General features: G+C 35.5%; 1 protein-coding gene across 1 annotated transcript in view; it reads right to left on the reverse strand.

Annotated features, from left to right (window-relative positions):
- The window catches only part of LOC111375518 (probable cysteine protease RD19D), a 7,994-nt gene extending 5,687 nt beyond the window's left edge, over positions 1–2,307 (reverse strand). Inside the window, exon 1 of the mRNA XM_022998354.1 lies at positions 1,759–2,307. Coding sequence (XP_022854122.1) covers positions 1,759–2,235 — 477 coding nt within the window. The 5' untranslated portion in view covers positions 2,236–2,307. The remainder of the gene's footprint in view (positions 1–1,758) is intronic.
- Positions 2,308–12,038: the final 9,731 nt, after the last annotated feature.

Consider the following 12,038-nt stretch of genomic DNA (forward strand, 5'->3'; position numbering starts at 1 on the left):
GGGGAGGTAACTATATCTATCTTCTATTGTATGTGGATGACATGCTTATCGCTTCGAAAAGCAAGGCGGAGATAGATAGGTTGAAATCTCAACTTGGTAAAGAGTTTGAGATGAAGGATATGGGGGCTGCTAGGAAAATACTGGGTATGGAGATTAGAAGAAAGGGGACGAATCGGCGAATGTTCTTGAGCCAGAAAGGCTACATTGAGCGGGTTATTGCTAGGTTCGGGTTGCAAGGTGCAAAGTCGGTGGTGACTCCATTGGCTCCACATTTTAGGCTCTCTGGTAAACAGTCTCCTACTACAGCGGAAGAAAAGGTACGCATGGATCGTGTGCCTTATGCTAGTGCAGTTGGCAGTTTGATGTATGCCATGGTGTGTACACACCCAGATATTTCACAGGCGGTTAGTGTGGTCAGTAGATTCATGGCGAATCCGAGAAAGGCACACTGGGAAGCCGTGAAGTGGATCCTGAGGTACTTAAAAGGTACCGCGGATACGGGTTTATGTTTTGGTGGAGATGCATGTCAGATAAGTGGGTTTGTTGACTCGGATTATGCAGGTGATCTAGATAGACAACGATCTACCACTGGATATGTGTTCTGCATACATGGTGCTCCAGTTAGTTGGCGATCGATGTTACAGGCTACAGTTGCTCTTTCTACTACAGAGGTCGAGTATATGGCCATGGCAGAGGGAGTGAAGGAAGCATTGTGGTTATGGGGTCTTCTAGATGATTTGAGGATTGAGCAGGATTGTGTGGATTTGTGGTGTGACAGCTAGAGTGCGATTCACTTGGCTAAGAATCAGGTTCATCATGCTCGAACCAAGCATATTGACGTCAGGTATCATTTTGTGCGTGATGTTATAGAGGAAGGTGATATTTCACTCTCAAAGGTACATACAAATGAGAATCCAGCTGACATGTTAACCAAAGTGGTAACGGGTAGCAAGTTTCAACATTGTTTGGACTTGCTTCACATTAGTCCATGTTGATATGCCCGAGAGGGCATGGCCCTTCGGGGCGAGGTTGAAATGAGGTGGAGTGTATATGAAGGTGAACTACGGAGGCTTGATCCCGAGTTTTGAGTACGTAGGCAATCATGGTTTGAATGGTGCAGCCGAGTTGGTGCTTGCTTCTTTTTCTTGTGTTCGTCCAAAATTTGAGGTCTATCAAATGATGTACGAAGTGGAGAATTGTGAGAAGAGAAGGAAGAGGAAGGAAGGGGAAGGGGAGGCTGGTTCTGCCGGGCGCCCAGGCGCCCAGTTTCTGCCTCCCCGGCAGAAACATGGTGCCTAGGCACCCCGAATATTAAGACAGACAGGAACCTGGCGCCTGGGCGCCCCGATAGGCTATATATATAGTCATTCTTTCCTTCCTTCATTTTAACACAAGACCTAGAGAGAAGCTTGAGAGAAAACTTGGAGAGAATTTTTACAAGATTGAAGGTTGTTCATCTTGGGTATAAATTCAAAGTTATTTTCTTTCTTGGAGATTAACTTGAGGCTTGTTCAAATAATCCAAATACATTGATCTTCATATATTCCATTGAAATCATTTCTTCCTCATTTTTCTTGTTCTTGAAGTGGTTTGGAAATTTCACATTGTCAACTTTGTTTGATCTTTGGGCTATCTTTGGGAGGTGTTTTCCCAACATTTATCGAGGTGAAATTTTCCTTAACGAATAAGAGGAAAGAGAAAAAGATGAAAAGTTCAATTTATAAACAAATTAAAATAGCTCGATAAGCAGCCACTCACCTGCATCTTCACACCAGTAACAGCACCTTTCTCCCTCCAATCAAAGCTCTCCGGCAAGCCACTCACATCTACCTCCGGTGCCACGGGTACACCGTTTCCTCCATTAGCCCACGGTGCAGCACCACCCGTACCACCGCCACCTTTGACACCCATGTACATCCTCTCAAACTCCTCCTCAGAAAGATCAGAAAACTGCGTGACACCATGGACGGCTGTGGGGTCCATCGCCTGGTGTTCTGCTGCCCTGATCAGATTTTTTGCGAAGATCCCAAGGCGGTGTACGTACTCCTCATGAGTACAGTATTCTTTCCCGTACTCCTGCATGAAATTCTTGAAGTGGTGCTCTGTGGCGGTGGCCAGTAAGTGGTTGTGAGTTTCTGTTACTTGGACAATTTTCGGGTATTCTGGGTTTGCGTGGAGGGGTGCGCAAGTTAAGAGAGCAACACCAACTGCGTATATTAGAAAGCCTCCCTTCATTGTTTGCCTCTCACTGGTTCTGCTTCCTGTTCTTTGGCTCTTGCCTCTGGCTGGTTTACATGAATTTGTAGGAATACTGCAGATTCACAGGTTGATAGTACCGTTTTGTCCCTAGAAGTAGGTGATGAGTTTTTTGTTTTTCAAATTTGACCTCGAGTGTTTTTTTTTTTTTTTAATTATTATTGTTTTTTTACACCCTTTTGAGCGGGTGATGATGAAAGGGAGATATCAATTTTTAAACGTGTAATTAAAATTAATTACTAATTTTGATTTGAATTTTAATCAAATCAAATCGAAACATGATAGTTAGAGATGGCAAAAAATCTCGTCACGAATGGGGCAAAAAACCCGCCCAGAACTGGTTGGGCCATGAAGATAAAAGATAATAATAATAATAATAAAAATAATTTTATTCTAGATAATTTAACTGTTAAAGATCCATTTTAAATTTGTATTTTATTTTTTAATTATAACATAACTCGAAATTTTGAAAATATAAATATAAAATAAAAAATTAAACGGGGTAACAAACGGGGCAAAAAGTTGCCTCGCCCCACGCCCCATCCTGCCCTGTCCCACCCCGCCCCGCCCCGTTGCCAACTCTAATAGTCGAGATAATTTTATTTTATTTTATTTATTTATTTATTTTTTGTAAATATAAATTTTAGATAAGCACAAAAATTCGAAATATTGAAAAGTACGAGTTAATTATTGAGTCCTCAAATCCATCTCCACCGTAAAGGTGTACTTCAAAATATTTATAAAGTTGAACATTTCGTAAAACCCTTCAGCTGCTTGTCCAAGAATGGAAAATAATGCAAGAAATGTTATTTTAAAGAAAAAGGAAGAAGAAAAATGTGATCATTTGAAGGGTGGTTTGGGCAATTTGGGAAATACGTACAGCGTTTGGGATTGACATATGAGGCTCTAAATCCATGCAAAATTTTGCTCCCAGACGCGACACGTGTCGTAGCTTTGGCGGCAGAGACTCCACGTGTGGGATTCTCTTTGCCACCTCCGCACCCTGTTGGACTGAAATTCAGAGGTACTTTTAACGGATTAAAATATAGGTTTTAAATTAAGTTAATCATTAATTTTAATTATGCATTTTGTGATCCATTATTTTTAAAATATATTTTTACTCCTTATTTTTAATCACACGATTTTCAATATGATAATATCACACACAAATTCAAATTTTTTTTAAAGTATAAGACCTTTATAGCCGATATTGCAAAGTCTGGAATTGAATTAAGACATTCATGTCGCACCACTTTAACTCAAAATAGACGAGCCAAGAGAAAGCACAACTCGAAATTCTTTAATCCAAGTTATTAGTGTTCAGAGAGTAAACGCATGGATGCACAATTTCCCTTTTATGATAGTCTTTGAGAAATTCATGATAAAATGACTCATGACAAATTATTTGATTGTGAAACATTTTTTTTAACCATCTTAAAAACTTTTCTTAACCATATAAAATGAACGTGCATTTATCAAATAAAAACGAAGATTTCTACGTGAATGTAAAGTGGAACAAAATTATAAGAGACGGAGCTGAAATACTCATCAATCATCCAATACAATTATCTGACATTTGTTGGGGGCAAATTCACTTATTGCAAGAGTAAATTTATCAATTCAAACAATTAACTATGGTGATTAAATATGCAAATAGTTGATAAAAAAAGAGAGAGAGAGAGAGAGAGAATACAACACCAAATTTTACGTGAAAAAAAACCACGGGGTAATTCTGGCCATATTCAAGTTATTGTTCCTGGAGTATAAGTTTCTCCTTCGAAACAATCCGACAGAATTATCTTACGTAATTTTGAACAGCGTAAATATACAATCAACAGGATCAGAAAAGTTAATTCGAGCACACCGACTTCACGATATTTCCTTAAAATGAATTTGCTGCCTTCAACTGTGCTAAAAGCGTCCAGCAATCGTTTCTCATGATAGAATGAATTTCGTCTCCTACGAAAGCAGCACAGCAATCTGCAAGAGTTCCAACGAACGAAACGAAGTGTTTTAACTTCGAAAATAATATCAGAACGAGAGAGAGGGAGGATGAGATTCAATGCAGAGAATTTTTACAATGAAAATGGTTTATTTTTTTCTAGCAGTTGGGCAGGCTATTTATCGACTTGTTTGTGGCCATTCGAACATCCTCCCGAATAGTCGTCACTGTTCAGGCAACTTTCAAAACTCGAACAGATATGTTCGTTCGATACTGCGCCGATTTAGTCTGTTAACAATCGACTGTTTAGACGGCTAACAGTCGATTGTTTGGTCGGTTAATAGACGAGTGTTTAACACGCCATCCAGACCAAGAACAATTACCCGAAAATAAGCCAAAATTAATTTCATTAAGTACCCGAGAATTTGATTATTTACAGTTTGGCCCAAAAAATTCAAATAAATTGTCCAAAAAAAATTAATATAGCGCAAGGACCCACCCGCACCTGAACACGAACGGAACCAGACTCGGGCCCAGGCACGTGCTCGTGCCATGTTGAGCTGAGTCGATCGATTGGTCAGACTGACAGAGGCGACGACGCGTGCGTGTGGGTTTATGACCGAACCCGATAAAATATAGGTCTCCCCCTTCCAAAAATTATTGGTACCCCTTGGGGCCCAAACCCAATTCTCAAACTTTCACCATATAAACCATACCAAAGTCTCATAACTTTCCTATGTGGGATAAATGTTTGGCAAATTAAATTCTTCCATGATTTATAGTTTTAAGTGAGTTACTTTGACATTCAATATTTCATTCAATTCTAAATGATTTTCGACGAATAAATATATTACGTTAATCATCTCGTAGAGTAGAACGTGAATACGCTAGGTCCCGAATTAATTAAAGTGTGGGTCCTATTGAAATTTGAGCTCAAAATTCATCCATTTTACTAACCATTTTCCAACAATACTTCACATGAATGAAATATGTCGGCCTTTTTCAAACAATATTTGATATGTTTATCGAAGTAAAATTGAAGAAAATTGCATTGAGATAAGTAGACTTTGAACTTTTTCAAGTAAAATCTATCGGATTTACTTAGCCAATCAGTAGCAAGTTGCTTTGAACAGTCAGCCGTGCACGTAAACACTAACAATAGAATTCACACAGTTCTCTTCGAACACAGTTGGTTCTCACGTTTGTGTCCATTTTGGCCTTGGACACCTCCTAGTTCATGATTGTTTTAGAGAACTCATCTTCACTTAATTCTTTTAGAAGCGGCCCCTTCTCACCCACATAGATGGTTTCTATAAAGAGTATTCTACTATACTCCACTTAAACGAATCAAGATACAGAAACCATTAAAAGCGTAACTTAACCTATTTCGCAGCAGTTAGGCACTGACTCATTATAGGAATGGGTAGGAGTAAAAATCTCTCCAATGCGTACTAAGTTTTCCACAGTTCGGTTGTCCCAATGAACCTAGATCTTGGGATCTCCAGTCAACTAGGTTGTCTTGCCACCATGGAAACTTTTGATTATTTTATAGGTTTTAATTACATCCCCTTCGATGAATTTTCGACTTGCTTCTTGTTAAACTTTTAGTTAGTAGATCCGCAATATTCTCTTTTAACTTCACATAATCTGTAGAGATAATGTCAATAGAGAGCAATTGTCTAACAATATTATGTCTACAACGTATATGTCAAGATTTACCATTGTACATCACATTCTGTGCCCTACCAATTACTGATTAACTATCACAATGGATACATATAGCAGACACATATTTTATACAACATAGAATATCTTCTAGAAAGCTTCGTAGCCATTCGGCTTCTTCTCCAGCTTTGTCTAACGCAATGAATTCGGATTCCATCATTGATCTAGCTATACACGTTTGTTTTGAAGATTTCCATGATACTGTAGCACCTCCAAGTGTAAAAATATATCCACTTGTTGAGTTGGAATCTTTAGTATCCGATATCCAATTTGCATCACTATATCATTTAAGTACTGCTGGATATCTTGAATAGTGCAATCCAAAGTTTTTGGTATGTTTTAAATACCCGAAAACTCTGACAATTGCCTTCCAATGTTAAGTGTTTGGATTGCTCGTATATCGAATTAGTCTACTAATGGAATAAATAATATCAGGTCATGTGCAGTTCATGACATACATTAAACTTCCAATAATACGAGAATATTCTAATTGAGACTTACTAACACCAGTATTAGAAACAAGATGCATATTAACATCCATAGGTGTTTTCATAGGGATAATATCATATTTCTTGAATTTATTAAGAATCTTCTCAATGTAGTGTTATTGAGATAATATGAGACCATCAGATGTTTTAGAAATTTTAATTCCTAATATAACATCGGCCACACATAAATCCTTCATTTCAAATTTACTTGTTAGCATTCTTTTTGTAGTTTAAATTATGATATCATTGTTACCCATAATTAACATGTCATCTACGTATAAACATACCATGACGTAACCATTTTGAGTGTTCTTAATATAAATACATTTTTCACACTCATTAATTTTGAAACCATTTGACATCATAATCGTGTAAAAAATTTCATATCATTTCTTAGGAGCCTGCTTTAATCCACAAAGTGATTTAACAAGCCGACATACTTTCTTTTCTTGTTCTGAGGCCACAAATCCTTTAGATTGATCCATATAGATTTCTTCATCTAATTTACCGTTCAAGAAAGCCGTTTTAACATCCATTTGATATATATCCAAACCATTCAACGCTGCTATCACAATAAGCATACATATGGAAGTGATTATTGTCACATGAGAATAAGTATCGAAATAATCAAGACCTCCTTTTTGCTTTTAGCCTTTCGCGACAAGTCTAGCGTTATATTTGTCAATTGATCCATCTGCTTTCATTTTTCTTTTGAAAATCCATTTACATCCCAATAGTTTATTATCGGGAGGAATGTTTACTAATTTTTATGTATGATTTTGTAGTATGAATTTAATTTCACTATGCACAGCTTCTTTCTAATATTAAACTTCGGTCGATGACATAGCCTTTTTAAAACTTTGAGATTTATTTTCTAACAAATATGTTAGAAAGTTAGGCCCAAAAGTGGTTGACGTCCTAACCCTCTTACTGCGTCTAGGTTGTTCATTTATAGATTCTTGATCTATATCCTCTTCACTTTCACGAGATCTCTTTTGTGAATTTGATTCATTTTGCATGTTATAAGAAAAACATTTTCAAAAAATGTAGCATCTCTTGGTTCAATAATTGTATTAACATGCATATCGAGTATTTTAGACTTCCGTACAAGAAATCTGTACGCATTATTGTGGTATGCATAGCCAATGAATATACAATCAATGGTTTTAGATCATATCTTAACCCTTTTAGGTTTAGGAACTGCTACCTTAACCAAACATCCTCATACATTCAAGTATTTACAATTAGGTTTGTGACCTTTTCATACTTCATAAAGTATTTTATGCTTTTTTCGATGTGATAATTTGTTAAGAATATAATTGGTAGAAAGCAAAGCTTCCCTCCACAAGTTCTGTGGTAATCCAGAACTTATTAACATAGAATTCATCATCTCCTTCAATGTTCGATTCTTGCGTTCAACAATACCATTGGATTGAGGAGAATAAGGCACGGTAGTTTGATGAATAATTCCATGTTTCGAACAGAATTGTTCAAATGAAGAATCATATTTACCACCTCTATCACTTCTTATGGCCTTAATCTTTTTATTAAGTTGATTTTCAACTTCTAACTTGTAGTATTTAAATACTTTAATTGCTTCGTCTTTGTTTTTGAGTATATACACATAGCAATATCAAGTACAATCATTGATAAAAGCGATAAAGTACTTATTACCTCCTCTAATTTGAACAAACTTTAAATCACATATGTCAGTGTGAATTAAATATAAGGTTTCGGTACTTCTTTCAACAGAACAAAAGGGTAAACGTGTCATTTTGACTTTTACACATATATTGCATTTGTGATTAGGATTTAAATCGCAATTTGGTAATAAATCTAATTTGATTAGTCTACGTAAAGTATTATAATTTACATGTTCTAATCGTTCATGCCAAATATTAAATGACTCAAGTAAGTAAGAAGAAGATATAATTTTATTCATAATCGGAGGTACAACGGTCATTACATTCAACTTAAAGAGCCCCTCATTCAGGTAGCCCTTTCCTACAAATATTTTATTCTTTGTAAGTACAAATTTGTCTGAAACGAATACTAGTTTAAACTCGTTCTTGCTTAATAAGGAAGTAGATACCAAATTTTTTCAAATATCTGGCACATGAAGAATGTCATTCAAAGTGAGCTCCTTTCCACTCGTCATTTTTAGCACTATTTTTACATGTCCTTCTACCTTGGAAGATGAAGAGTTTTTCATGTAAAGGTGTTCATCATGATCCATCGCTTTGTAGGTAGAGAACATCCCACGATTTGAGCATATATGACGAGTAGCTCCAGTATCCACCCACCATTCCTTAGTGTTTCCAACTAAGCTGCACTCAGAGAAGACCGCAGAAAGATTTATATCTTGTACCTTATCGGAGAGGTTGTCATATTCCGTTACATTGGCCTAATGAGTTTTTCCCTTAACATTCTTTGGCTTTCGACAGTTCTTGGATCGATGTCCTACCTTGCCACAATTGTAACAATTACCTTTGAATTTTTTAGCATTTTTGAAGAACCAGTTTGTTCTTTTCCATTGTGCTTCTTCTTTTTGCTTGTCTTTAAGCCTCCTTCCACAATGTTGGCTTTCGATTCGATAGCATGAGATGCACCACTCATTTTTTCAGATTTGCGATTGTCTTCTTTAATTCTCAATCGGACAATAATATCTTCAAGTTTCATTTCCTTCCGCTTATGCTTTAGATAATTCTTGAAATCCTTCCAGGAAGGCGGAATTTTTCAATTAGTGCAGAAACTTGAAATGATTCACTTAGTTTCATTCTTTTGGCATGGATGTCGTTGAGTATGATTTGAAGTTCTTGAACTTGGGATATAACAGTCTTGCTGTCAACCATTTTATAATCCAAAAAACGACCGACAATGAATTTCTTCATGCCAGCATCTTCGGTTTTGTATTTGGTGTCCAAAGATTCCTATAATTCTTTTGCAAACATCGCATTGCAATACACATTAGATAATGTGTTATCCAGTCCATTGAGTATATAATTTTTACATAGAAAATCAGAAAGCTTCCATACATCAACCGCATCCAATTTCTCAATATCACTGTCTTGCTCGGTGTATGAAGGCGCATCTTCTTTGAGAAATTTTGCCAAATTTAATATTGTCAGATAAAAAAGTATTTTCTGTTGCCAGTGCTTGAAATCTGACCCATTAAATTTCTTTGGTTTTTCTCTGATCGTATTCGGGAGTGTAGTACCAGAAGTTGCCATTTCTGAAACACAATCAAAAGATAGATGATAAGAATGGGTAGAAACAGAATAAACCAAAAAAAAAATCATTTTAAGATTGTTGTTCATGGAGTATAAGTTTCTCCTTCGAAACAATCCGACATAATTACCTTACGTAATTTTGAACGGTGTAAAAATACGATCAACAGGGTCAAAAAAGTTAATTCAAGCCCACCGACTTCATGATGTTTACTTAAAACGAATTTACTACATTCAACAGTGCTAAAGGAGTCCAGCTATTGTGTCCCAAGATAGAATGAATTTCGTCTCCTACGAAAGCAGCACAGCAATCTGCAGGAGTTCCAACGAACGCAACGAAATATTTTAACTTCAAATATAATATCAGAACGAGAGAGAGGGAGGATGAGATTCAATGCAGAGAATATTTGCAATGAAAATGGTGTAATTTTTTCCCGTAGTGGGGCAAGCTATTTATAGACTTGTTCGTGGCCATTCGAACATCCTCCCGAATGGTCGTTACTGTTCAGGCAGCCTTCAAAACTCGAACATATATGTTCATTTGATACTGCGCTGGTTCTAGTCGGTTAACAGTCGACTGTTTAGAAGGTTAACATTCGACTATTTGGTCGGTTAACAGACGACTGTTTAACAGGCCATCCAGACCAAGAAAATTACCCGAAAATAAGCCAAAATTAATTTAATTAAGTGCCCGAGAATTTGATTATTTATAATTTTGCCCAAAAATTCAAATAAATTTTGTCCAAAAAATTTAATTTAGCGCAAGGACCCAACCGCACCCGAATATGAACTGACTCGAACTCGAGCTCGGGCACATGCCGAGCTGAGCCGAGCCGGCCGATCAAATGGCGACGGCGGCGCGCGTGTGGGTTTATGACCGAACCCGATAGGATATAGGTCTCCCCCCTTTCAAAAACTATTGGTATCCCTTGGGGCCCAAACCCAATTCTCAAACTTCCACCATATAAATCATACTAAAGTTTCATAATTTTCCTATTTGGGATAAGTGTTTAGCAAATCAAATTCTTCCATGATTTATAATTTCAAGTAGGTTATTTTGACATTCAATATTTCATTCAATTCTAAATGATTTTCGACAAATAAATATATCATGTTAATCATATCGCGCAGTAAAACGTGAATACGCTAGGTCCCGAATTAATTAAAGTGTGGGTCCCACTGAATTTTGGGCTTAAAGTTGACCCATTTTACTAACCATTTTCCAACAGTTTATACTCCAAAACTTAAATCCTCAACAAATTGAGAATGCCACAATAATCAATCACCAAGATAACAAATAATCTCACCACAAATCAATAATTTGATGAAACATGTGAAATGCCTATTTTGAATGCTACACCTCTAGAGTACCCAAAATACACCTTAGAGAAATCCCCAATTTGTTTTTAAATAGAGAACCAAACTGTGTGAAATCCACACCTCAAGAAATAAAGAAAAACAATACTTGGTTCTTCTCCAACCAAAGTCAAAGCCAAATGTTTTCTCTCTTAAAATTGAAATTGAGCAACCCTTGCTTTCTCTACTCTTTTTCCAACAATTTAAAAGCCTCGATTTTTCTATTTTTTCTTCACGGCAACCACAATTTGAATATGTGACCTATATATACACACACTAGCAATAACCACGTGCGTTGCATGTCTTATGTATGAAATGAATGATATGCATAATATTTTTAAAGTAAAGTATTTGATAATGTTAAGCAAAAAATTATATATATAATGTGAAAATGTTGAATAAATTGAAATGTAATTTTTGTTTATTTATTTATTTATTTATACTAGACATTGGTCGGACCTCTATTTTCAACCATTATAGTGGCATCGACCAATTTTGTAGTAAACAAAAAAGATTCAATTTAAGAGATGTATATTTGACTAAGTTGAAATGTTTACTTATAAATAAACTAAAAGTTCATAAATGTTTTTTAAAATAAAAAATTACTCATTTTGTCTGTAACAAACTTTTTTTTACCTTAAAAAAGTAAAAATAAAAAAGTATCATATTTTAACACTTTTAAAAAAAATACATATTTATCGTGCTCATCATATTAATCCATAGAATATTTATTTTAAATTAAAAACTAAAGTTACATTCAAAATAGATGTAGAGTGAAAAATCTTAAACAAAAATTTTCTAGAGGAATAAAAACTCTCCCTTTAAATGTATTGAGATAAAAAATCGTTTTTCTTTTCTTTATATATTTATATCTAATAAATAATTAAATTATAATTATAATATATTAAAGGTGGCATTAACAGTAGATTAATTAAAATTTAACTTTGTGTAGTCTCAGAGTTCATTTTTTTTTTTTTATATATATAGGAGCACTCATAATTTTATATTAATTAAATTAAGTTTAATCACTTAAAATCAAAACTT

Source organism: Olea europaea, unplaced genomic scaffold (genome assembly GCF_002742605.1).
Source record: "Olea europaea var. sylvestris unplaced genomic scaffold, O_europaea_v1 scaffold1381, whole genome shotgun sequence".
NCBI classification, from domain to species: Eukaryota; Viridiplantae; Streptophyta; class Magnoliopsida; order Lamiales; family Oleaceae; genus Olea; species Olea europaea.